The sequence below is a fragment of the Daucus carota genome, chromosome 2, assembly GCF_001625215.2.
Source record: "Daucus carota subsp. sativus chromosome 2, DH1 v3.0, whole genome shotgun sequence".
Lineage (NCBI taxonomy): Eukaryota > Viridiplantae > Streptophyta > Magnoliopsida > Apiales > Apiaceae > Daucus > Daucus carota.
Genome location: NC_030382.2, coordinates 39,431,016 through 39,457,384, shown reverse-complemented (window position 1 = coordinate 39,457,384; position 26,369 = coordinate 39,431,016). Strand labels below are relative to the sequence as shown.

Genomic DNA, 26,369 nt, shown 5'->3' with positions numbered 1-26,369 from the left:
TGTGATATATTTGACCAAATATCCATTTAAACTCCGGGCACGACACACTTCCGTACATATAACTAAGAAAAATTATAATATGGTTTCTCCATTTAGAAGAACGCATACATCTTAAGAGGTTGTACCGGAGTGTAAAACTCGCATCGAACAAATTAGCAATTTGAGAAAGATTTAGCAAGCGCACTGTGCAGGTCGTATTCTTTTCATTAACCAGAACATAATACAGTCAGGACAAGCCCCCAACTGAAATGTCCCCGACTGAAGTGTTTAGAACTTAGAAGCAAGGAAATATTTTTTGACGAATAAAAAAAGAATGATGGAAATATTTGCCAACCAAAAGAAAGCAAAGTGTCATGAGCCTTAACTTGTATTCCTTATATACTAGAGTTAAATTGGGAAATGCATACCAAGTCGCTGGATATAGACAAATCTTCATTAAGAATAATGAAACCTTTAACAAATTTTCAATTGGCCAGTCTTTATTCCACTCACGGCTGAACCAATGCAACCGAGGGCAGGGCTTTTTTGTGATTCCAAATCCAATTACAGAAACTACCAAATCAAAGTATAGGATTGTATATAAACCGGCATACCAGTACAGCAGCTGCTAGTAGCAGCTGCTATAACCACATAAGGCATAATGGCATATGCATATATTCAGGTTTATCCGTTGTATCAAAATGTGATGTAGATAGGGAATGAATAACTAGACATAGAAGACAATAACAAAATCTCCAAAATGAAAGTATGATATATAAATACAACAAACTTTTAAGGAATGCCACTGACAACCTGACAATTACAGAGGTATATCTGGCCTCCAATTACTCTCAGCTTGCTGCGATTACCACTTAAAAATTACTTGGTGCGAGTCTAGATTTCAAAACAGACCATCCATCATAAGCATCCTTTGAAGGGAATTTGTGCCAAAAATCTGCACACAACAATTTCAAATCAAGCCTTGGCCTTTTAGATTGATAGGAACTTCTGAACATCAAAATGAATCTCTATGAAAATTGAATGAAATCTTAAGCAAATCAGAGAACAACAATTCTAAATTCAATTCACTCACTAAAATGACAACTTTCAAAAATGCCAAAATAAAATCTTTATACAAATATATGCACCCATGCCAACTATCAACACAACACCTCAATAATAAGTAAGAGAGAAAAGCATAGCAAAAATATGAGAAATGTTGATTGCAAGCCACAGAAACAATCTACAAAAAAGTCTGGGACTCTGGGTATATATAAACTCTGGAATGCAACAGGTTTGTACTGATAAAATTTACCGAGTTGGAATAACAAAGAGTCAATTACTAACCTGGGCGCATTTTAATCACAAACAAAAGGGCAAAACATAGACGGGCGTGAAAAACAGGAAAATGAGATGGAAACACTTGAGTCCCGAGATATTAGTGTCCAAACACATCAATGTTGTTTTTATTAAAAAAACAAAAACAAAACTGCAACAGTGCAATTTGATAATAAACAGAACTAAAACAGTATTAGGTCAACACAAAGCCAAGGAATATCAATTCTTCTATTCATAAATACGTAAAATGAGTCGACTTAAAAATCACAAGGGAGGACATGAAGTACATATACTATAATACTTTGTTTCAAATTAACCGTCATGTTTGATTTTTCTCAGGGCAAATTGACCAAACTATAATTAAAAATTACACATTATATGATTCAAAATTATTTTATAAAATATTATTGAAATATATCTCCATCTACTTACAAAATGCTAATTTTAATTAAAAGTGGGTCAATTTCAGCACAAAAAAGTCAAACAAGACATTTAACCAATCAACTTGGGGAACGAGCGAGTACTATATATAGCTAGGCAACGGAAACAACTGTTACTATATGGAACATGATACCATTCTTAACTTGCACAACTTGAGTGAGTAAATCAATCCAAACACAGCAAAGTACCACATTTTACTTTAGATCATGACAAACAGTCAACAAGCAACACATGTCTACGAAGTCAATTCCCAGAAGGACCAAATGCACATTGCAAGTATGTTACTCAGACTCGGGTACGAGTGTCGGACACAACGAGTATCTAAGTGCCAGACTCGAAAAATCAAAAAATTTGGGGACACAGGGACGGTGTCCTCTTTTTGGACATGGGGACACTGTCCTATTTTTTGGACACAGGGACAGACACAAACAAGCATGGTAAGTAGATACCTTAATAAAAAGTAACAATCAAATTCAGATTGAACACAACTTTATAAAGAATTTGTATTCCGTGCTTGTTTATTAATTTTGCTTCTTTCTTTCTGTTCGTTTTTTTTGTTCGCATTGTATATTAAACTTACATGTGGTCTTGAAGCTGGTCAAAGTGAATAAGTGTCGTGATCGAGTGTCCAAATGTCAGGCACGGGTAAAGGTATGTAAACAGAAGAGTCGGAGTAACATATTTTCAACAGAAGCGAAGACAGTCATATGCCAAAACTGACCAAATCAAAGTCAGAATCGCGTGCCTCTTCCTTAAAGTCATTCTCTGTAATATTTAAAAGAGAATATAGATGGCATCATCATATGCTGAGGAAATACACTTAGATTACATCAAGCCTAGAAAGTTGGGATTCTTCACTTCGCACCCGAGGGGATTCTTTGGTGCATGGGGTTCCTTGGGGATTCTTCTCTCACCCACAAGTGAGAAAATAATTGAAGATACTTAAAAACTTAACCGATTAAGTACGTTAAAAATGTGTTAGTTGTGTTATCGAGTAAAAATGACAAATATTATCAAGGATAATGAACTTATTTAGTTGAATATACTGTATAATTCAAATGAAACTCCTAAAACATATACACTACATATATATTTACAATATTAATATATGCCGAATCCCCCACACCCGAATCCCCACAAATTTAAATTTGCCGAATTTCCGCATACCCACAGCCCGCACCAGCACTCATGCTTCCTAGCATCAAGGAGTTATCTTATTCAATAATAACACAAACACTAGCAAGCTACAAAGATTCACTCTAAAAGTACCACATATACATCCAATTATCAACCTAGATAAAACATTCATGAAACTGAGCAGAATAAACGCAATAATATTTGCATCAAGCCATTTCTTTCTTTAATTTTTTGTTGCTCATCTACAGCTCCTCTTATGCAGCAATACAAACTTCTTTTTATTAATTGATCAAGTACTAGACAGGTAATTTAAGATAAGTAGATAACCAGTTTCTTATGTTTCTGTTTTTGAATATGAAGTTTTCTTTTAATTAGTATATAACTCTATCAATAGGTAGATATAACCATCCCTGCAAGAAAAAGTACAGAAGGCACCGACATTATATGGTAGAACAATTAATTATACATTAAGAAACGAAGGACATAGATAAAAAGATTGAACATAGCGAGCTAGATATCTAACTACGAGAGGATACGGAGGATGCATATACCTTTGTCTCATTCTTTAGTCGAAGAATATATCTTCCAGATGGGGACTGTAGTCCAAAGAGCCTATCAGAGACCGGCTTTATCAGCTAATCTCTCCTTTGACCAATCCACCATCAACTTCTTGAGCTAATTTTTTGTATCTCTATCCGGGTCCTGTCAAGTCGATGCACTTAAACAATCTGCCCCCTCAAAGATTTACTTAGGCAGACACTGCCAGAAAATAAATGCATCTCTCTGGTCTAAGGCTAGGGACTGTGCAGGATCTGCATTAAGAGAGATAAAGTGCAGACTTCTTGCATTGTGAAAAATCCTATTTATAGCAATACACCTAATCGAGTAGATCACCCAATCTAATGCCATTATCTATATCCGGTAATGCTGCATTGATTTTCCCCATCTGTATAGCACGATATAGGTCCAAATAAATAAAAGGAACCAAGAACCATGTCTCATATTTCATATTGCAGAGAGTGAAGCAGGATTGTTACAATCCCAACCAGTTCTGCGTCCAATCTTGTATAATCCTTTCCTCAAAACAAAGTTGAGGTATCATCCACCAATTACTAAATCCAACCCAAATAAAATACGTGAAACCATCTCAGATACAAGTATACAACTATACTGGCAAGACTTGTGGTGACTAGACTAGATTGTTTAGAGGCCAAAATTCCTCTGCCTGGAGAAGGGAAAAACTTATCTCTCCCCAGTAAGAGGGGTATCATCAACTGATATCGATCATAAGTCAAAGAATTATCAAAAAGTGCTTCCATCCCAGACGCAGACAGTTTAACAGAACCGATTCACATAAGCTCGTAACTACGTTTTCAATGTTGTAAGTGAGAGTAACACAAGTTTACCTAAAGAGAAGGTTGACATCAACAGGAACCAATGAGAGGGTAAAGTAATTTATTTACTACTATAGAGTACTAGCTAACCAGACCACGATAAGGTATTTACATGCAGATACAGAATATAAATCACTAGGCAGCTAGATCGAGACCCGATTGATGTTACATAGGACGAGGGTCGATTCAAAACAGGGGACGAAACCGGATACGCGGAACATTAGTTTTAGTGAATTGGGTACGACAGAACATTTGGGGACAATAGGTCTTTTATTGAAAAAAAATGTAATTATATATTATATATTTTCAGTTACAGTATACAGTACACATTTATTAACGGCAGTGATGATTTTAATACCAGTAAACCACTTTAGTGAGCCACTTGAGACCCCGTGGAGATCAGTGATGAAGTTGATATCTTTTGTCGACTTCAGTGATGAGTTTGATAATTAACCCTTTAAATATATCTTCAAAATAAATCAATAAATAATTTTATTAATAAATGTTTCCAATCGCCACCCCCAACGTTTCCGCTCGCGTTTGTTCCAGGATCAGGGACAAATGAACAGCGTTGCCATACAAGGCCACATTACGCGTTCCTTGTAACTATTCCCGATCACATTTGACCCACATAAATTTACCTATAGTGAGTCCAGGTAAATTCATCTCTGGGTATACATTTATAGACATGTATACAGAGATCATCGCTAGATTCTGTGGAGTGTATAAATTAGCTTCTGATATGATGACTGATCTATGAGGAATAAGCAAGCTCTAACTACTTCATGAAGCCAATGGAATATATAGCAAAACAGTCTAACAAATTAACCTAATCAAGGTTATAACATAAAAATGGGTAATAAATGGTTAACAAATGCATGACATACCATATGTATGAAAAATTGTATATATTGAAATTGGTCAGGAGTTTTGAGCAAGGGACACAACTTCAAACAGGAAATATTCTCACAAGTATTCAGAATTTATACAAATAGTAGATTCACGTAATGTTAAATTGAAAAAGCCTCATTGTTGTATCTATATATTAATCAATCATGTCACCTAGAATGCAATCTATCAATCAAGTTGTCTAAGTGTGTAATTTAACTTTAACACTAATTACTTCCCCTTGGAGAGAAAACAAAGAAAGGTATATATTCGTACATCACTTTCTTTCTTATCGTCATCATTGAGATACACTTCCAGGACAAGCACCCTGGATTTCTTCACTACTCTCTCTTTATAAGCATCTCTTCAACCTCTTAAATGACAAAAAATATACTGGCAGCATCGGTGTCCTGTAAAAACCAACGTACAGATATCACAAAAGAAAAAGACCTTTTTTTTGTCCCTGCTGATTCTTTGTTATCAATTAATGATACTACTACTTGGTGCATGTGTGTGTGTGTGTGTGTGGGAGATTTGTATAATTAGTACAAAGTACAATTCAGATACTATGTCATATGCATCAGTACTGCACATGAAAGGCACATAAAAGAGCACCATTGTCGCCAGTGTTCAAATGAATCCACTTTATCTCTGATTTTTGTTGTTAATCAATAATAGTTTAAGAGTTCATATGAAGGGACAAAAAATCTTAAAAAACTATCACTACCCCATATATCAGGCTCCACAAACCAGGGGAGCTACCCACCACCCGAAAAAATGGAATACCAATATCTCAAAATCTGGAGTCACATACCCGACTACCGCGATTCTGTATCTGTAGCAATATCATCGTTGTCCTCGGGAATATCAGATGTGACCGTCTCGGGGAAGAATTCTTCATTAGGATACATCATCTGGAAAATCTGCAATATTTAATAGACCTGGTGAGCCATTAAGATATGTAAACCAAAACATCAATAACATGTCAATCAGAGAGAGCACCACCAAGTAGAATCAATGACTACGTGAGAAAGGTTTCTAAAAGAGTAGATTCTTAAGAAATTTCACCTTTGCAGAAGCTTCAATGGCATCGTTGTAGTTAAGATTCATATCTGGCATAGGCATAGAACTGATAGATCCAACTGAACCCTGAAAATATAGCAAGCAAACTGATGTTGCATTACATAAAGAAACTAAGATATTGACGTGCTCCTATAGCAGACTTAGACAATATACATAATGAAATACTTAAATGGTCTATAATCTCTTACACTACAGCTAGAAAGAGATACTTGCATATTGCTGTAAACAATAACTACAAGAAAGTGGCTAATAAGAAGCAGATATATTGACACATATATGGCCATTCACACAGCAAATGCAGAAACAAGAGGTACTAACCGTACACAGTTCCTGTATATAAAAAGCATGCCAGAGTAATGTGGGTTGAAGTTCTTCCATATTTCCATTTTCCTCCTGAAAACTATTTATAGGGATTATACTAGGAACTGGAAAAAGGGCATTTACAGCTGCATTGAGTAACTTTTTCCCTTCAATGGCATCCCCACAAACAGCTGAAATGTGAAACACAAACCTGAAGAGATAAAAGAACTCTAAATTGACTAGTGCCAGTAATCAATTAATTGGGAAATTAGTATAGTAACTAATTTAGTGTCATTGGATTCAAATTTTTTTATTGATAGTATTTTCTACCAGTTATAGCAACAAGATATAGTTGAGCTGAGAGAGAAAAGTATCTAACATGCCAGAAGGACAAACAGCGATATTGCTAGCAAGCTGAAGAACTCGCAGGGTTGACGCCTGCTCCGGATACAGAGCTACAGAGAAACAAAAACAAGCAATAAGCTTTAATGATATTTTAAAAGAGAACATTTTAAAGAGGACATGGATCGCACATCTAGGAGGGAAAAACACCAGACAACTGGATACATCTGGCTTCAACGGAGTTTTTGCAATGCAGATTCCTCTAGCGACCTTTTGATTAATATTCCCCGAGCCACAAATATGAGAGCTATCTTCATGAGTATCTACAGAGGAATTTGCAATCCCTGGCGGAACTATAAATGATGGATCCAATATTAGCTTTTCGCTGAACAGCTCTTGCCCAGAAGACAGCTTAACGCCTCTGTAACTTTTATTTCCCTGAGAAAAATAGAGAAAAATATGAATTTCGAATGTCACTTAGGCAAAAAATGTTGCCAATGCAATAAACGCACCTCATCCATAAGCAGAGCAATCACAGGCATTCGCAGAACCTGCAACACAAGAAGTTATAATGTAAATATGCAGACACAGACACACATAAATTAATGCCAAATATTTTATATTAAAAATATTTTTTTTGCTACTAAGTGGCCAAATTCATATTCAGGTAGAGAGATTGAACAAGCAGATATTCATATTTACAAACTCAAGCTTAACCATGTTGTGGTACCAATATGAAAACAACTACCTAGGCAGTAGAACTACACAACTCCCTCCCCCAATAAAAGTAGACAAATAAGAAAGAAAATTGATGGAACTTACATAGATACAACCTTTAACTGCAGCACGACGACAGAACGCTTGTGGCAATTCTCCTTGGCCATAAATAGGATAGATTAAAGCCCCAAATGCATTGGGGAATCTGAATTTTAAGAGCCATGCAAGTTAGGATTATGTAATCTTATATACATATACACTATCATAACATGGGATTATGGTATCACAAGAGATGATACAATTAACATTTTTGCACCACAGATTCCAATTCAAGAAAAACAAAGTAAACAGAATATAAAAAAACGTGAAGCAAAAAAAAAAAAGAAAACCAGTAATAAAAACCTGCCAATTGATGAGTTATAAAGTGCTAAACGTTTAATTCCTTCTTTTGTTTTGAGAATCCCTGTCTTTATTTCCGCGAGATCTTGATCACAATCTGCCATAGCTATTGCATATAGAATTATCCTACATGCCAAAAGAAAAACTTAATTAAGAAATGAGGTAAATGACATGCTGAATAGGAAGTCAAGGACTGAAAATTGCTCCGGACACCATAAATACAACAGGGAATAAACAAACGAAGACAAGCAAATATTCAAGGACATAATCCATTTGAACCCGTATATAATTATATAAGTACTGAAATTTAACTCAATGAAGCAGATGATATCAGCTCTAAATACAAACTCCCTCCGTCGCTCCCGTTTGTTTACAGGAAATATCCAAAAGGCTAGTACTACAGGTAGTTTGAAGTTATATTAGCAAGTAAATAAAAGAATTAAAAATTCATTGTTAAACATAATGAAGCTAGTTGCTGTTGCTTGGTAAATAAAAGAGGATGAAGACAAAGGGGGGTGGTTGAAGGATATTTTTTTCCCCTGTTTTCTTTATGTCTTCAGATTGCCATTTCTATTTTTTTTTGTTAAGTATTAGAATTGTCATTTTACTTCATTTCTATGATGAATGTTTGCAATTGGTTTGGATATTTTATACTCCCCCCGTCCCTCTCATTTCTTATCGAATGGGTTGGGCACGGAAGTTAAGAAATATGTATAAAGTAGTGGAAAAGAGAAAGAAAAGTGGGTGAAGTGGTGGGACCCATTAATTTTTAATGTATAAAAGAAGATAGTGGTGTAAAAGTAGTGTGAAACAAAAGAAAGGTGGAGAAGTGGTGAGACCCGTTGACTAGTTTTGGTAAGTTTTGAAATGTAAAGAATTGAATGGGACATCCCAAAAAGGAAAGTGTAAAGAAATTGTTGGGACGGAGGGAGTGATAATTATAAATATTTTGTAATGAATCATTTATTGTTTATATTTAATCATTTGTGAATGGGGTTACTATTCGTATAATACATGGAAGTTTTTAGGAAGTGGATAGAACCAAACAAAATTAATTCCGTAACTTCTAGTCACTTACTTATGAACCAAGCACAAGTTTAAATATCCCTAGGAAGTGAGCATCGTAGCTCAGTTACAAGGAACTTCAAGTTACTTAAGTAGCCATAAAACATGAAACGAAACAAGACCTATATAGTACGGCCTATATAGTAGAACTTTGTTTTTTTGCTAACTACTAATATAGTAGAACTTGAGCAAAGTAAATAAACAGGCCAGTGGGTTCCCAAATAACTGTTGTGTTGGGATGCCAATTAAAATTAAGTTGACTACTTGCATTCCAAATGTCGATCAATTAAACCAGAACACTTCTATATCCAAATGCAAGTAATTACCATAAGTGTTAACAAACACTTCACAAAACCACTAAAAACAATTCACATTAACATAAACTTATGAAACTTACGATTTAATATTAGGCGGCAACGACATTTTACTCAAAAATTCGGCAAAGGGACTCTCCAGATCCTCCTCGGAAATCCTCTCACCACTCTCCTCCACATCGAGATGCTTCTGCACCAGCTTAAAAAACTTCATCAACTGATTCTTCTCCCTCCAATCCAGCCCCTTATCCTTAAAAATCGCGCTTCGTGAATCCGGCACATTCCTCAACCCCTTGCTCCCTTCCCAAACTAAACACTCTTCCACATTCTTAAACTCCATATACTGATTCGCACTCGACTTCAACAACAAGTCAACCGCCAGGTCAGCACAAAACAAAACCCTAGGTCCGGCCAAGTCAACACAAAACCTCTTAGCCTCTTCAATTGTTTCGGTTTTCGATATCTCGATAACGGAGTACAGGTTTCGAGTTTGGAGAGGGACTTGGGAGAGATTTGGGAGAGAGGAGTGGGAGAGAGAGGGAGGGGAGGGAGAGGGGGAGGTGAGGAAGGCGGTGAGGTCGGGGAGGGATAGAGAGGCGAAATGGCTGCCGTAGAAGGCGTTGGGGTCGAGGTGGAGGACGGATTTTCCGGCGGCGGAGGCGGAGGCGGCGATGATTGATTCGTGAAGGCCGGTGCCGACGATGATTAGGTCGAAAGTTGAGGGTTCGATTGGGGGATACGACATCGTTCCCTCATCGGCTGCCATAGTGTGTGCACTACTGCGTGTGTTGGTGTGTGTAATAACTCTCTGTAAAGTGTAAATTGTGTGACTGGCTCGCTGTGTGTGTTTATTCGATTTGCGTGTACTGTTTGCTTCATTTACAAGTTTTATGTGTTCTTTTAGCTTATGTATATAGGATAGGAGTATTTTTTATATTTTTTTCATATATAGAGTTGCAACATTTTCAAATCATGTGAAATTCCATTTGAATTTGGATTAATGGATACCCTTTGTCAACGTATTTTTTAAGGAAAAAACTCTGACTATATTAAAAAGAAAAGAAAAAAAAACTGTGACTTTCTCTTTTCAAATGGTAAATATATATCTCATGTATACGTGAATTAAATCTATGTTTAAATTGAAATTAAGATAATGATACAAGTTCTTCCCTTCTACGTCAGATATTAAAGATGTTGAGGATAAATATTTTGAAAATTAACTAAAATTTATTGATGTATATTTGATAATATAAAAAAACTCAAACATTCTTCTTATCTATAGTTATAATCAACCTCTGCAAGTATGAAAGAACTCAATTTTATGATTCAAGTTACTTCTTCTTATCTATAGTTCGTACTTCTCTCACTATTTATTCGTTTCATACTATATAAATCATATACGATTTAAGTCTTGAACTTAAAAAGCTCAACTTTTTGTTTTATGCCTTAATATTAAAATAATATAATTAAGCTTTCATGTCAAAAATTCGATCAATGACTGTTTGTCAATGATGACATGAAAATTGAAACAATAAAAGAGAAAGTTAATCAAAAATACAAAAGATTAAAATTTTGCGTATTTGAAATAAAATTTTGCTAAATTAGTATACGAGTGACTTTAAGCCGTTCTTACACTATTTTAATAAAACAACCTTCCAAAAATTGTATGATGCATATTAGAAACCCACAAAATCTTTTAATTAAATTTGGGCACGGTATTAATTAATTAATTTAAACACAATCAGGAAAGCAGAAGAAGTCTTCTATAACCATTTTTTACGCTTCTAAGATATAAAAAGAAAGGCCGTTTTTAATCCATCTGTCAGGATGGCCGAGTGGTCTAAGGCGCCAGACTCAAGTTCTGGTCTTCGAGAGAGGGCGTGGGTTCAAATCCCACTTCTGACATTTTTTTAGTTTTCAGAATTTGCAGTGAAAACAATAAAATTGAACTTAGGGGTGTATTGGATTGGGATTTTAAAGCATTTTTTTGCATTCATGAAATCTGAGGGTATTCGATTGGGATTGTTTGAAATCCATTAAAATCTTGAGGTATTCAATTGGGATTTTAAATTATGTTACAAAATCTGGTGGTATTCAATTAGGATTTTGAATTATGCTTTAAAATCCGAGGGTGATGGTATTCAAATGCTGATGGATTTTTTTTCATTTCATAAAATGATGGATTTTGTGGCATTCTTCAGTGTATTTTAAGTTTTTTGAAATCCCACCAAATTCAATGGGATTTTGAAGCATTGTACCTAAATCCTATCAACTCTGCGACATTTCGTCAAGAATCCGCACAAAATCAAAATCTCATACAATTCATTAAAATCTATAGACTAAAAACAATGCATTAAAATCCCAATCGAATACACCCCCGTACACGTTCCTTACCAGTAACAATCGTAAGATATGGGAGTAATAGTTTGCCAAATAGCAACTTTAACTCGAGTAGAGGCCTATTCAGAAAGAAAAGAAAAGAAATGTAGCAGTAATTGTTTATTTTTTGGTAATCAGCAGTAAAAAAGTTTAAGATTACGAACCTGCTTTTTCTCTAACGACTAACATTGTAAGATAATATATAAAACATAGGCTGCTATCTTTTTTCTTTTCGAAATGTTCTTTTCAAAATATGATTGCCGGGATCAACAACAGACTCCACATGGTAAAATACTAAATACTACAGTCATTTATACATCTTCAGACCTGCACAATCATACTTGTTGGAGGAATATTCCGAAAGAAAAAATAATATTGTGAATGGTTGCAAATGAAGCCTTCCCTGGCAATTGCATCATTGGTTTCCGCATTGACAAAAAAAAACAAAACCAGTACACCTACGCTCCTGGAATGAGAAACATCGAAACAGCAACACCCAATGCTAGTGGAGCCTAGCTCTAATATTTCATCCTGGCACCGTTCAATAAACTATTGTGGATACGTAGGTGGGTATGCAGAAGCAGGAGGATAATCATATGCAGCATAATTACTCTGTACTCCGTATGATCCCTGTCCAGCATATGATGTGCCTGCCCGAATACCTGCTACTCCCACATCTGGTGCTGCATATGCATGTTGAAGTCCAACAGGGCTCTTGATGCGCGGACCACCATATGCTGATACATATGACGGAGTGCCAGGAACATCATACAAACTTGGGTTTGGATAGCTATACGGGGCAGCATATCTGGTAGCCCCCGGGGTCTGATGTATCTGAGAAGGATTCCTCTGACGGAAAGAAGGGGATGTAGTGGATATTCTGCCTGCTTTAGGAGGTCTGGAGGATGTGCCAACCCCACCACCACCTTTGGAGCTTCCTCCATGTGCCCGCTTGTTAGAAGGCTTGCTCACAGATGATGCACTCTTCTTCTTCTCAGCCTTCGCCTTCTCTAATTGTGTGATGCGCTTCTTTAGATTATCTGTGGGAAATTGTGATTCAAGCTTGTGATCTTCCACACATTTTATGATAGCTTTAGTTGCAATCATCTCTGAGTTGTTGGCCTCGTCCTGAAACATAGTCAGGTATAAAGGAGCAAAATATCAGCCACTTGGCAGCATCAATCACTATTGCTATTGTGCAACATTAACCAATATGATCAGTTGCAACATTAACCTCATAATGCTTATGCAGGTGTTCGGAGAAAATTAGGGAGGTTCGATACAATTTTTTTACCAATTATCACAATGGACTTGCTCAAGTCATTTCTTTTAGCTACTTGCCTAATGTCAATTTTAACCGTGTGACGATTGGTGCTTACCGTGTAGCTATTTTTGGGTGGTTATACTGAACTGACAAAAAAATTATATTGACTAAATACTATCTTAGTAATAACTACATATATTAGTTTGCAATACAGGGGCCTGTTCACAACTGTTGGTTGTGGAGGTCTATGTACCATCCAGAATCTTGTCTCTTCTATTTAAAGCAGATATGCTACATGTAGCAGTAGCAAAATTAATACATTAATATTCACCATGCGTGTACCCTCAGTTCTGATCCATTTCATTGTGTGTGTACAAATAAGATAAACTTCAATGTTTGATTGGCACAAGAAAACAACCTTTATCGGTCAGAGTAGCTTAAAACATCCAAGACAAATCTACAAAGCTATATGGCAAATTGGAAATATTAATGAACATATAAAAAAGGGCATACAGAGTCAACTTACCACTGCAGCTGCACTGTACTTCCCGTTCTTTGATATAGAATTCGCATTTTTCCTGATGTTCTTGAGATGCGATTTGAGCAGTGAAACTGGAGCATACTTCTCAGTCAAATCAAACTCAGTAGCAAAATACACTGCTTCAACCTCCTTTCCACTCTTTACCAACTCATCAATTATATCTGACAACAAAACCATAAAGGAATAAAGAAGTGTAAAATAGAAACAATTTCAATGTTACATATTAGTTTGGCATAAATGATTTCATTACTTTATAAGGTATCAATATTCATACTCTGCAGAATATAACATTTGCCTAAATACATCGGTGATTTAAGATAAAATACATAACTTTCATACTTTGAAGCACGGTACTGACCATGAAGCCTTTAAATAGTACTCCCTCCGTCCCACAATACATGTCCCTTTGACTTTTTTCACGTAATTTGAGGTGCAAATAAAACATATGTCTATACATTATTTTTCAAATTTTCTTTTTCTGAATAAAAATATGGATGTTATACTTTTATTCAGAAAAAAAAAATTTGGAAAATAATGTATAGAAGTATGTTTTATTTGCACATCAAATTACGTGCAAAAAGTCAAAGGGACATGTATTGTGGGACGGAGGGAGTACTGTATCACTATTCCAAACATTCAGTTGGTAAAGCTTAAGTTAAATTTGTGCATTTACACCTATAGTGATCTTTCAGTGTCTCCTCCAAATATTTAATTCCCATATCATGCATAATAGATGAAGTACATATTTTCTTGAGCAATGAATACAACAGAAAGTAGATTAAAACATATATAAACATGTGTATCATACTGTAATTTCAGCCAGTACACTATATCATAAGATTGTAAAAAAAAACCTATTATATAAAAATGTTCACTACTAAGTATTAAGTGAGCCCTCCATATAGTTTACAAATAAAATGATCAAAGAAAATGTCATCTCATAAGTATCAAGCAACATTTTTTCTAAAATTCTCAACATTATAGAATAAAGTATTAACATAAGTTACCAATGCCACTATAATTTACGAATCCACAATATCTACACACAAAATTCAACCCATACCTATCATTTTCTGACCTGTGAATCCCACTGCAGCAGCAATCTTAGCCATATCCCTCCTTCCCGCAAACTCCAAAACCATGCTCCTCAAAAATTTCTCCTCAAACCTATCCTTCAACCCGAACCCATACACAATCTGCAAAAACATAGTAGCCTCCCCCGCACCAACCCCACTCTCTCCTCCCCCACCCAACATCCCCTTCCACTTCTCCAACACCATCATCGCCCGTTCCTTCAAACTACTCCCAACCATAACCTCCCCTACTTTCCCCTCCTCAAGCGGCACCACAACCTGAACCAACAACCCACACGCCCACCTCCTATCCGCCATTCCAACTCCCCCTTCACTTTTCAACCCCACAAACTCCTCCACAACATCAAGAACCAAAGCAAACACATCCACCGCCTCCTCCACCGCACTCCCAAGCTCCGTCCTCAACACAACCGACTCCTTCCTTTTCGCCAACAAAAACTTAACCAACCCACTCCCATCCATCCTCCTAAAGTACATTCTCAATAACTCACCTAAATTCCTACCTACATTGTCACTCTCAATGTCCGAAATCGAAACACCCTTCTGCTCATTTATTCGAGCAACCAAACTCGCCTCTCTTTCGGGTATCGAATTCTCACGATTTTCCAACAACTCAAGTGATTTCTTGGACTGGGTATGGAATGATTCGATTTGGGCATCAAGATTTTGGGACTTTTGAGCTAGGGTTTCAGACAGAGAAGTAAAGTGGGTTGCTAAGGTTTTGTGGAAATCAGTGATTGAGGTTAATAGGTTTTTGTGTTCCTCGATTTGTGTGAAGAATGTTTGGATTTTGTCTGGGTTGATTATGTAATCTGTAGCCATGTCTCTTTTCAGTATGAGACAACTTTGATAAACCCTAATTAAGGTTGCACTTTCTGTCTGGTTCTGGTTTGAAGTACACAAGTTTATTAAGGATGTGTTTGGCGGAACGAACTCTAGTTTGTCAGGCAAACGATGAGTCCTGTCCAATTATCCCAGAATATAAATTTTCTTATAATCATATCTATAAAAAAAGCTTATCTAATAATAAAAAAATATCTATAAAAAAATTACAAAAAACAGATTTTTGTAAGATGACATTATAAACATCAAATCTAAATTGTAGACTAACTTCAAAAGATATTACAACAAACAGATTTTTAAAACTCTTTCATGACTCACGTGTTAACAGAATAATTTAAAAACCGAACCGAGGTTTTTTAAACCAAAACCGAATCCCAACGTGATTTTCGCTTTTAAAAATCGAAGATATATGATTACGGTTCCGATTTTACGTGAAAACCATAACCAAATCGACTCATGCTCTTCCCCAACTCATTTCACGCAAACAGGAAAAAAAATACATAATCTGATTTATTTATTATAATTTGTTAGTCGTATTATAAAATACGTTTATCCACTGCAGCTCTGCAAGTCAATGACCCGGAGACAGCAGTAGATCACCGGATCTGAAAAATACCTATACAATGTGGCAAAGATACACATGTTCAGTTGTTTTTTGAAGTAGTTGGCTACTTGGCTGTTCTAAAAGCAAAACAAACTTGACTCCTTAATCCAAGTCTCTCTACTTGAAATCGATAAATTGAAATTTTACTCGCACGCACATGCATTACATGTACATATACAGAGACGCACCCTCCATTGAAACATCGCACACAAAGCCTTCCAAGGATGGCTTAGTACTTCACTAATCCAGAATCTCGAAAATTTCTACGATTTCGGGGATATTCATTTACAGAGGTTTAACGGTAGTGCAGCACTGCAATGCATTTTAAGTTGAGGCTCCGGCTAAATTAATTTTCATATCTGTGGTGATCAGATCGGTAGGAATTTGAATTTATATTATGTTTTGCTTCAATGTAGAGAATGGCAGGTAGAAGACTGAGCCAAGCATTTTACACATTATTAGTTGTTTGCAATCTGATCAAGTTTGGTAGAGGAGTTGACTTCCCTTATGTCACTCGTTTGGTGAATCTCACTTATCTTCATTATGCAGTGAGACAAGGAGCAGGTAAAGTCGCTCATTTTTTTTTTCTAGTGTAGTTTTCATGTTCCTTTCATTGTTTCTTATAATGTGTACAAGATTTGAACCCTCGACATTCATTGAAAGGAACTGAGAGATGCCTGTTTTCATAAACTTGATAGCAAATAACAATGCATAATATGATTTAATACGAATGGTGCAGTCTGTTTAGACGGGAGCCCGCCTGCATATCAATTTGACAAAGGATTTGGTGATGGGGTTAACAACTGGCTCGTCTTTCTTGAGGTCAGTCGCCTTTTCTATTCAGGGGCGGATCTAGGAGGAATTTCCTGAGGCCACCAAACAAATTTTTGAAAAAACACTTATAAATTTTCAATTTTTCTGGGAACACTTCTATAATTTTGTAAAATTTGGAATGGTGAAAAAATGTTAAATTTTTTTATGGAGAAACCATGCCTCTTACTAGATCCTTCTCTGCTGCTTATTTGAAATTTGCACTCCAATAATCAAACTTTTACATGTTTCTGTTTTGAGGCGTTGATTGAAATTTGTTTTTATTTTGAAAGGGAGGAGGATGGTGTGACACAACTGAGGATTGCTTGAATAGAATCTTGCTTAATGGCATGGGTTCTTCTACAAACATGTTTCCAAAGAATTTCACGGGAATGACATCTAATGAACCCTCACTCAATCCTTGTAATTTGATCTCAATTCTTACTTTTTCGGTTTTCTGCTTGTGATTGGACACTAATCTGTTGTAAATCTTGCATCGACTCTCTCTAAATCATCTCAGACTTTTACAACTGGAACAGAGTCTATGTTAGATACTGTGACGGCGCTTCATTTACTGGTAACAATGTTGACCCCGTAAGTACTCATATATGTTGTAAAATTGTCAGATGAACAAGATGAGCTATATATCTATCAACTTAGAGGCATTTCTTTTTCTTATTTTTTTGATAATTCAGGTCCACAAACTCCACTATAAAGGAGCCAAGATTTTCAATGTTATTGTAAAAGATTTACTAGCTAAAGGAATGAAGAATGCATCAAATGTAAGTGATATTTATATACACATGACTTAGCTTTGGTACAAAGCACCTTAAACCTGCATTACCGACTACAGTACAAGGAAAGCGGAGGAAATTGGTTGCAAAATTGGTCGGTTACATAGACTGATAGACTTATCATTCACTGACAAAGAGGTCATCCGCTAGCTGGTCTGGTCGGTTTAAATGTGGTTGATTCCTTCTGATTTTCTTGTAGTGAATACTACAAAATCTTATGAGACATAGCATCAGCATTTCAATTCTTACCCTGTGCATATACATTCCTGTTGAACAAATTTCGGCATAAAATATAAATATATATCTAGGCACTTCTTACGGGCTGCTCAGCAGGGGGATTAGCTGCAACACTAAATTGTGATAAATTTCGATCTCTTCTGTCTACCAGTACCCGTGTTAAGTGTGCTTCTGACGCTGGTTACTTCCCTCACCTGTAAGCTTAATCTTGTGTGCGTAAATATTTAAATGTTGCTTATTTGTTGATCATTAATTGAATGACAGTGTTGTTCAATAACAGGAAAGATGTTCTAGGAGGCTTCAGTTTTGCGAAGTACTTTGATAATATTGTTAAATTACATGTATGCAATTTCTCTTCCTTCCGTTTTATGATAGATCGTGCATATTTCCTATTTCTCTGGATTTATATATTTAAACTGTAATTTTAGATAGTGTTTATAGATTCATATTATGCCAGGGTTCTGCTAAGAATTTACCCAAGTCTTGTACATCAAAAATGAAGCCAAGGAGTTTGGTAAGATAAGATCCTCTACAAACCACTGAACCAGTAGATATCTCCATCTGTTACTACATGCAACATGCCACCTCGGATTATTAAAGTTTTCCGCTGTTAATATAATTGCAGTGCTTTCATCCCCAGTACAGTCTTCCATATGTTCAAACGCCTGTTTTTATCATAAATTCGGCATATGATACTTATCAGGTAAGTTTCTTATTTTTCTTGAAGCTAATTCTGTCATTTGCTCTCCAGTTCTCCAGAGAAGTTAAAGAACCCGACTCTCTTTATGTACACATTCATATATTTGATTCCAATACCATCATATAAGTACTACTTATCATGTTTAATTTTAATCTGGAACCATGCTTCATATAGATTGCAAACATTTTGGCACCAAACATAACCAATCTGCCTAAATCTTGGGAGACTTGCAGAAGCAACACGACAACGTGTTTGACGCCTGATCATGTGGAAACATTAAAAGGTCACTGTCGTAGATGAATTAACTGTTTACTTAATTTTTTTAATGTTGAATAATACCCTTGACTTTATTAAACATGTAATTCTCTTTTTTGTTGTGCTTGTTTAAATTTCAGAGTTCAGATTGGGATTTCTGGATGCATTGCCGAAACTAGGTAATAGCTCATTCAGAGGAATGTTCATAACTTCGTGCCTAATTCACTGCCAATATCATCTTCAACAAAGTTGGCATGGGGATGATCCCCGTTTTCGTCTTCATAACAAGGTACAAAATTGTAACATAATTTGTTTATCTGTAATGCAAAATTACATGCCTCTGGGATCTTGGTAAATGTGTAAGTATACAGATTAATCCTTATTTTCTATTTTGTAGATTTAATTTCCTAATGTTCTGCTTTGCAGGCAATATCAGAGGCACTTGGGGAATGGTACTCTGGTAAAGCTGCACTTCAGATAATCGATCATGAAAACGATTTGCCCAGAGTGTGTTTAACTTTGTGATCTTGAAGTACATTCTACCTTTAATGAACTATTTTGTTGTGAATTACTACTGTATAATGTAAATTGTGCAAGGACAACCTTCTTTTATAAATCATTATCCAATTCTTAAAAATACTTTGGAGACTTGCAGATATAAACCGAGAGTCTACAGAATACTTTAATTGTTAAATTGGATGATCTTGTGTTTGTTACTATAATACCTGACATACGTATGTTAGTAGCATATATTCAGCGGAAAAAAAAGCCTCATTCTAGGGTTTTCATATCCAGCCCTTTTTCTTTTCCACTAGACGTATGCTATTATCGTTCGTATGTTCTGGATCAGCTGCTTGAATAGATTTGTGTTCACGTCCTTGTTATAATGATGCCATATAATCTAGAAAATGCGAAAAGTCTATATACAATGATACATATCCACCAATCCAAGAAATATATACACACCAAGTCCAATATTGCCAGTTTCTGTCTTCCATCACACCAACTTGGCTTGGATGGAAGTGAATATGTTGCTTTTTGTTAATCATATGTACATATAATAAGAATCAAATGAATTAGGCAGCAGCAGAAGTTGATAGAAAGTGGTTGGTGACAACATTCTTGATTTTACCAATCAAGTGTCTGGATTTAGCGGAAGCGCCATGCTTCTTTGCCAGCTTAGGCTGAAATAAGGAGCACAGCATATTCTCCAAGCTCTCTTTGCTGTTATTTACACACCTCTTTCCAGCAAGAGTTGGACTAAAATTTCCGTCTTTCTCTGCCGCCTCTGCCTCCAGATTAGAGATGCAGCTTAGAATGAAGTTGCTATAAACTGGGACAACAGCCCTCACCAGGAGCTGGCATATCTTCCATCTTAATCCTGTATCAGGCACAACCCAATGGCACTGCTTTCTGTACATTTCATCAAAAGCCTCGGTAAAGGCTTTGATTCTCCTCTTCATCGAATCACGTAGAACTGCTGTCCCACCACCTGAGAGCAAGACCTGCAGACCCTCATCCTCTTCAGTTAAAAGAGGAGCCAGTCTTCCCCAACTCTCTCTCACGAATACAGATGAGTAATGTTCTACACACTCCTCATGTCCTCTTAACCATAAATCCCCCATCACGTCACCAATCTCCGTGCCCTTCAAGTTATTGCACAAGTACCAGTGGCTGTTCATCAGGAAAATGTAGGACAGTGTTGAGTCTTTATAAGTCCTTCCCCATGCCTGTATATTAAGCTCAAGCGCCTTCATTATCTTCTTATAGTGAAGCTCCTCATTTAACAGGAATTGCTGTCGCTGCTTCTCCAGATCCTCCTTGGGGGCATGATTACAATTCCAACTCCAGTGAATTTCCAGGACCTGAGTCAATATAGGTCTGTAGTACTCACTTAACAACTCATTGGAGTAATCAACCACGAAGCTTAAAAGCCTCGGGATGCCTCCATCTGCAGGAGGTGTAGACTGTCTTTGCGACTCAACATGAGCTGGCAGTTCCCAGAATATATCACAAGCTTCATTAATCACCTTCTTGATAAGGTCTCTCATCTGACTCTGGATCTCCACACAGGTTTGCCCCCCAAAGAGTCTGTTAAAATTCATCCGCAATTTGTTGAGAGATTCAAAAATGTCCAACAGCTTTAGGAGCTTAACTGCTTCTTTCTTTCCTCTGGTGATGGTGTTTGCAAATTTGATGAACCGCTGCAATAGTCCACATTTCATTACAGTCTTGGCAAAACATTCATTTGCAACATCTAATCCATCCACTTCTCGGTTGAATACAGCATTGCTGGCTCTGTATTCCAGCTCTAGTAGATGCTTCACCACAAATTCCAAATCATCACTCCATTTCTCAATGCAGCTCTCTACGCTTTGGAGGCTATCAAATTCAGATAGAGAGGTTGTCTCAAGGTAACCGAAATCAAGTGCTTGTACTGTTGCTTGTAAGTTGAAGGCCCGAACCTCTGTGTAGATGGATACACATCTGTCAAGCTGATTATTAGCAGTCAGCCTCTCCAAAATGAGTTGCAACTTCTCCACAACAGGAACAGGATAAGCTAATAGCGAAACTGCAGTACTATCGGTGTCATTCGTTTGTTGTTTGAGAGGATAAGTATTTTGAACCAAGAGATGTCTGAATTCCTTCTGCAGATTTGTGAATGCAGCATGAAGCAAACCTCCATCAAGGCGAGACCGCTCTTCCATAGCCTGCAAATTTCTTAAAATTCCCAAAGATTTCCTAACATGACCTGAGAAAAAACAATGGTTGTACTGTGCACGTACTGCATTGTTTTCCACCAGCTCAACCACGTCTTCCAGCCACAAAACTGCTAACTTGCAATTTTGTGTCAGAAACCCGAGCGCTTCTTCTAGTCTTTTCACCTGATAAACATAAGGTATTAGCACATCAGAATCACGCAGATCAGCCACAACAAGCCATTCTTGGAGCTGAATGACAACATTATAAATGCTCAACACCGCAGCAGCAGGGCCAACAGCATGATCCACATGAAACTTGTTCATCTCACATTTCCGCGCAATATTCTTCAAAGAACCTTCCAGTGCAGGCAACCGTTGGTTCATCTCCTCCAATCTGCATCCTGCTTCACTAATAGCCCAAGCCATGTCTCTTGATTCCGCGATACCATTCCTCAAAACGTCTCTAGCAGCAATGAGCCTGTCCAACTCAACTGCCCTTGTCATAATAAAAATCAATGTTTGGTATAAACATGTAGGACTGCAGAGCAAAGTCTTTTGTAATACACTCACTCAACTATTCTGTTATGAGTTTCTCACCAAAACTCACCAAAACAGACATGCAACCAGAACAAGTTGTTGATCACCAAAGAATTCAAACCAACCTCATAACTTGCAAGCAAAAGGCAACTCAGAATGTTACCAACCAGTTATAGTGTGCTTGACTTGCAAAAATAACAACAAATTTGCCTCTGCTTTACTCTCACTCATCTTAATTTCCTTTGCAGTCCAACTCCCACCTGCCTTTTTCTCACCAAGCAAGCATGTCACCCTCTGATGTATGTTGTGTACCCTCACAAGTCTTTAAGTTTTGACTAACAGTCACCAATTTTTTGTTAACTATTTAATTTTATTATAAAGCAGTGCCATCATATGCTAAAGGAAAAAGTTTTGTTTATAATAATCAATTCAATATTGCAAACAAAATTTTTCCATGGAATTTGATATTAATTTTTTGTCCGCTTTTTAAAATGATATATAATGTGTTTTTAGGAAATGCCACACTAATCTCCGTTGGCCGGAAATAAAATTATATATCAGAAAATGTTAAAATAAAATAATTTATCAAAATATTATACCATCAAACTGTTTTGAGTTTATCTTAATTTGAGGAGAGATTGATTACGTTATACTTATATAAAAACAGATCAGTGGATTATAGTTGCTTTCATAATATCTTACTCTCCCTTCTTCTCCCATTAACTATCTTCTTTTGCAATCATGGAGAATGACAGCTCCATCTCACCAGAAATAGTAATAGAAAAGCTGAAAACAAAGTCCAATGAGCTAGAAGTAATAACCAACCCAAAGGGGTCGTTTGGTTCATGGGTATGTGGAATCAGGTATGGGGTTTGTCCATTCCAAACCCATACCTAGTGTTTGGTTGGTGAAAATATAATCTCAAATCCATACCTTAAACCCCTAAGGTATGAGTTTTTGATACCTAGGTGGGGAGGTGGGTATGAGATGGAGGTATGGGTATCCATTCATTTTTGATTTTTTTGTCTCTATTTAAGTAATCAAATATTAATGTTTTATACAAAATTAAATCAATGATGCAAAAATATATAACAATAATAATTTTATTAATTTTTTCAATTAATATAAATTAATAACTTATTTTTTACAAAAATTGCATATATTGATTCCGGCACTCAACCAAACACATGATATCAGATATGATACCTCAAACCCATACCAGCTTAACCCGATTCCTCATTCCAACCCGATACCACTCTTCGAACCAAACGACCCCATCGTGGCTGAAGCTGAATCAACAGATTCTCTAAAGGTCATTTATGGACAAACGCTAGCTGGAAAAGCTATTAACAAAGTAGGATTACTAGTCTGCACTCAATTAAAATCTAATTAATTTAAAAGTTTATTATATTATTATCCAGTTAAATTTATTAAGTGGGGTGTATTTTGGATTGGGATTTTAAAGCATTTTTTTTCATTCGTGAAATCCGAGGATATTCGATTGGGATTGTTTGAAATCCATTAAAATCTTGAGGTATTCAATTGGGATTTTAAATTATGCTACAAAATCTGGTGATATTCAATTGAGATTTAAATTATGCTTTAAAATTCGATGGTATTCAATTGAGATTGTTTAAAATCCATTAAAATCTGATGATATTCAAATGCTGATGGATATTTTTGGATTTCATAAAATGATGGATTTTGTGGCATTATTCAGTGTATTTTAAGTTTTCGAAATCCCACCAAAATCAAAGGGATTTTGAAGTATTGTGGTTAAATTCTATTAACTCTGCGACATTTTTTTAAAAATCCGCACAAAATCAAAATCACATACAATCCATTAAAATCCATGGACTAAAAACAATCCATTAAAATCTCAATCGAATACACCCTCTTAAATTTTTATATGTCTAACCAAAGGGTTTCGTTAGATTTCTTTTTTAGATTTACTAATACTTGTACATTAATTTATTTATTCTCTATTTTTATGTCTTTATTTTGATATATTAACTCTTTTTGTTTTTTGTTTTTATTAGATGTACTATCTTTTGTACACTAATTAAATTTATTTATATATATATATATATATATATATATATGATTTTCTCGTATATTAATTTATGTTTTGTTTGATTTGTTTTTTTCTCAGGATATTTTGGAAGCTAGCGGTTTGTGACTTCCTCTATGGTTATTCTTTTCTTATTAATTTAAGTTTAATCGTCTAAGCGTTCGGAGTTATTTTTGCATGACTTTCGGTTAGATGATAAACTTTCTTGAAAGAAAAAAATCCAGAATGCGATTTATTGTATTTCGATACAATTCATCTACATTTATGTAGACCTTAAAAAAAATGTTTTGAGTTTATCTTATTTATCTTTAACTTCTTTCAATTTTTTAGCATGTTCTTTTTGACTTCAACAGCATATTGACAAGATGAGATAGAAAACCTGAGGAAATATATAATCTAGCAAAAGGTGAAGATTATTTAGTCTAACAATAGATATAATTTGACCGAAATTCATTAGTAAAACTATATCGTTTGACTTAGTTTAAAAGAAATGATTTATTATTTAAAATAAAAAAGGTGTTTACAAATGATAAGTGAGCTTGACTTATAATTTATTAAAAAGTGTTTGGATAACTTTTACATCAATTGAGTGATTGGTAATTTAAATTTATATATTTACAAAAAATTCAAATTATTAAAATAAAAAACTTTATTAATAAGTAAGTTTACTACATATTAAAATTTTAAAAATTTCATACTGAAATGCAAATCACTAAAAAATCAAAAAAAAATTATAATAGCATTTTTTACTTCCAGCTGCTGGCGAGCATCTCCAACCATGAAGACCCCTTAGCTAAAATCCTAGTTGTCATACCAAAAATAAAAATTATAGCTAATTGCTCCAAAAATTCACGCTCCAACCATCTATAGCCAACCTCCTATGGTAGGCTATATTTGTCGATCCGCTACAGGTCTGTATGAAAATCTGTAGAAAGATTATACATCACCTATTACCACATTAAAGTGACATATTCTATTTATAACAATCCAAAATATTAATAACATACTATTTTTAAATTATAACCAACCAATATAGCCAATACCATCGAAAGAAAATGTCTTACAGGTTCAACAAATTTTACATAATGAGTTACAGGTCCAATTTAGCCGACGATTATAGCCAACACCGTTGGAGATGCTTAAAAAACCAAAAGAAACACATTAGTCTGTAATCTCTAATAATAGGAGTACTTAATAATGGACGATGGATCACATAACATTTAATCTCTGATAATAGGCGTGTGGTTTTGAGCAGAGAAGATAGAGAAATCTAAGCATGCACCTACATGCACGAGTAATTCAAGCAATGCCCTGCAATCTGCGGCCTCTTTCAGATGGAAGAACAATATAAATTCACATTTCACCCAAGTTTAGTTCGAAAAAGCAAGATACTTAATTAAACAAGCTGAAAATATTAGCGATCGACATGGGTTCCTTCAATGATAATAAGATGGTTGTTATTGGTGTGCTAGTAGTTTGTCTGGTGATGGGATCACTTGTTACCGAGACCAAGGCTTTCGACTGCATCAAAGTGTGCCATGATGCCTGCGATGACTCTAGAGCCGCAGGCAAGTTGCCCCCGGGTAAATTGTACCAAACTTGCATCGATGGATGCCCTCAAGAATGCGCACACTTTGGGGGAGGACCAGGAAATGGACATCCTTAGAAATACAAACCAGAAACCAGGATCCGGAGCTCGCGTCGTCGTTGTCATGGATCAGACTCAGACTCACCAATTCGGGTTCTAGTTTTTAGTTGGTTTCCTTTGGTGATGGCAAGTAATAAAATTAAGTGGCTGTTCAAGTCATGGACATCGCATTTCATATAAAGATTGTTCATATCATCCCATTATTGTAATAAAACGCATTCATTTTTTTTCTTCTCAATTTTACATGAATATTATAACAATTAGCGGTTCTTGATGGCTGAATGTTCATCACAAACTCATTGAGCTCTATAGCAAATGTTTCTTCTATAGAAAAAGTTGAGCGGTGACTGATAAGCAAAAGGCCAATATGATATCTTTACTTTGCAAAGTTTGTATACTAAAGTTTCAAGATTCTGAAATAACACTATAACAGACATTGAGGCGCATGTCATTAATTGCCAAAAGGTTGAGGAACGCTTGGACCACTCCCCAG

The 26,369-nt window shown here is 35.8% G+C and overlaps 4 protein-coding genes and 1 non-coding gene across 9 annotated transcripts; 2 read left to right on the top strand and 3 right to left on the bottom strand.

Moving 5' to 3' along the window:
- Positions 1 to 631: 631 nt before the first annotated feature.
- On the bottom strand, positions 632 to 10,275 carry LOC108209584 (rab escort protein 1). 4 transcript variants are annotated; one of them, XR_001804667.2, is made up of 12 exons: positions 9,481 to 10,261; positions 8,022 to 8,144; positions 7,725 to 7,824; positions 7,415 to 7,453; positions 7,094 to 7,340; positions 6,940 to 7,015; positions 6,579 to 6,771; positions 6,246 to 6,326; positions 5,992 to 6,100; positions 5,454 to 5,587; positions 3,447 to 3,597; positions 632 to 934 (listed from the first exon to the last, which is right to left on the bottom strand). XR_001804667.2 is itself a non-coding variant. In XM_017380569.2 (10 exons), the coding sequence occupies exons 1-9, from the start codon at positions 10,161 to 10,163 to the stop codon at positions 5,996 to 5,998; spliced, it is 1,647 nt and encodes a 548-aa protein (XP_017236058.1). In that variant the 5' UTR covers positions 10,164 to 10,262; the 3' UTR covers positions 632 to 934; positions 5,992 to 5,995. The 4 variants fall into 4 exon arrangements, 1 of the variants encoding a protein (XP_017236058.1); XR_001804666.2 differs by having other exon boundaries at positions 3,447 to 5,587; positions 9,481 to 10,275; XR_001804668.2 differs by lacking the exon at positions 3,447 to 3,597.
- Positions 10,276 to 11,218: 943 nt separating this feature from the next.
- Positions 11,219 to 11,302, top strand: TRNAL-CAA (transfer RNA leucine (anticodon CAA)). Its single transcript has one exon. It is a non-coding gene; the product is annotated as a tRNA-Leu (tRNA).
- A 746-nt stretch (positions 11,303 to 12,048) lies between these two features.
- On the bottom strand, positions 12,049 to 15,639 carry LOC108206000 (FRIGIDA-like protein 4a). Of its 2 annotated transcripts, none has more exons than XM_017376154.2 (3): positions 14,660 to 15,639; positions 13,567 to 13,742; positions 12,049 to 12,904 (listed from the first exon to the last, which is right to left on the bottom strand). In XM_017376154.2, the coding sequence occupies exons 1-3, from the start codon at positions 15,495 to 15,497 to the stop codon at positions 12,326 to 12,328; spliced, it is 1,593 nt and encodes a 530-aa protein (XP_017231643.1). In that variant the 5' UTR covers positions 15,498 to 15,639; the 3' UTR covers positions 12,049 to 12,325. The 2 variants fall into 2 exon arrangements, with proteins under 2 accessions (XP_017231643.1, XP_017231642.1); XM_017376153.2 differs by having other exon boundaries at positions 14,645 to 15,638.
- A 457-nt stretch (positions 15,640 to 16,096) lies between these two features.
- LOC108207537 (pectin acetylesterase 7) lies at positions 16,097 to 19,574 on the top strand. Its single transcript, XM_017377975.2, has 13 exons — positions 16,097 to 16,423; positions 16,539 to 16,686; positions 16,862 to 16,944; positions 17,226 to 17,355; positions 17,453 to 17,526; positions 17,628 to 17,714; positions 18,035 to 18,159; positions 18,244 to 18,304; positions 18,421 to 18,477; positions 18,589 to 18,666; positions 18,838 to 18,946; positions 19,059 to 19,207; positions 19,345 to 19,574. Exons 2-13 carry the CDS (start codon positions 16,542 to 16,544, stop codon positions 19,441 to 19,443), a joined length of 1,197 nt encoding a protein of 398 aa, XP_017233464.1. The 5' UTR covers positions 16,097 to 16,423; positions 16,539 to 16,541; the 3' UTR covers positions 19,444 to 19,574.
- Positions 19,575 to 19,815: 241 nt separating this feature from the next.
- LOC108207967 (exocyst complex component EXO70I) lies at positions 19,816 to 22,300 on the bottom strand. Its single transcript, XM_017378430.2, has one exon. It carries the CDS (start codon positions 22,122 to 22,124, stop codon positions 19,995 to 19,997), a length of 2,130 nt encoding a protein of 709 aa, XP_017233919.1. The 5' UTR covers positions 22,125 to 22,300; the 3' UTR covers positions 19,816 to 19,994.
- Positions 22,301 to 26,369: the final 4,069 nt, after the last annotated feature.

What these genes read in the sequence shown, in the direction of transcription:
- LOC108209584 (XM_017380569.2), bottom strand. Translation starts at nt 10,163, where the DNA reads ATGGCAGCCGATGAGGGAACGATGTCGTATCCCCCAATCGAACCCTCA. An exon ending in TTGCCGCCTAATATTAAATC is followed by an intron (nt 8,145 to 9,480) that starts GTAAGTTTCATA and finishes TTTGGCATGTAG; the next exon opens with GATAATTCTATATGCAATAG. An exon ending in TATAACTCATCAATTGGCAG is followed by an intron (nt 7,825 to 8,021) that starts GTTTTTATTACT and finishes CTTAAAATTCAG; the next exon opens with ATTCCCCAATGCATTTGGGG.
- LOC108206000 (XM_017376153.2), bottom strand. Translation starts at nt 15,497, where the DNA reads ATGGCTACAGATTACATAATCAACCCAGACAAAATCCAAACATTCTTC. An exon ending in CACAGGTCAGAAAATGATAG is followed by an intron (nt 13,743 to 14,644) that starts GTATGGGTTGAA and finishes TTTTGTTGTCAG; the next exon opens with ATATAATTGATGAGTTGGTA. An exon ending in AGTACAGTGCAGCTGCAGTG is followed by an intron (nt 12,905 to 13,566) that starts GTAAGTTGACTC and finishes ACTATGTTTCAG; the next exon opens with GACGAGGCCAACAACTCAGA.
- LOC108207537 (XM_017377975.2), top strand. Translation starts at nt 16,542, where the DNA reads ATGGCAGGTAGAAGACTGAGCCAAGCATTTTACACATTATTAGTTGTT. An exon ending in TGCAGTGAGACAAGGAGCAG is followed by an intron (nt 16,687 to 16,861) that starts GTAAAGTCGCTC and finishes CGAATGGTGCAG; the next exon opens with TCTGTTTAGACGGGAGCCCG. An exon ending in AAATGAAGCCAAGGAGTTTG is followed by an intron (nt 18,478 to 18,588) that starts GTAAGATAAGAT and finishes ATATAATTGCAG; the next exon opens with TGCTTTCATCCCCAGTACAG.
- LOC108207967 (XM_017378430.2), bottom strand. Translation starts at nt 22,124, where the DNA reads ATGACAAGGGCAGTTGAGTTGGACAGGCTCATTGCTGCTAGAGACGTT.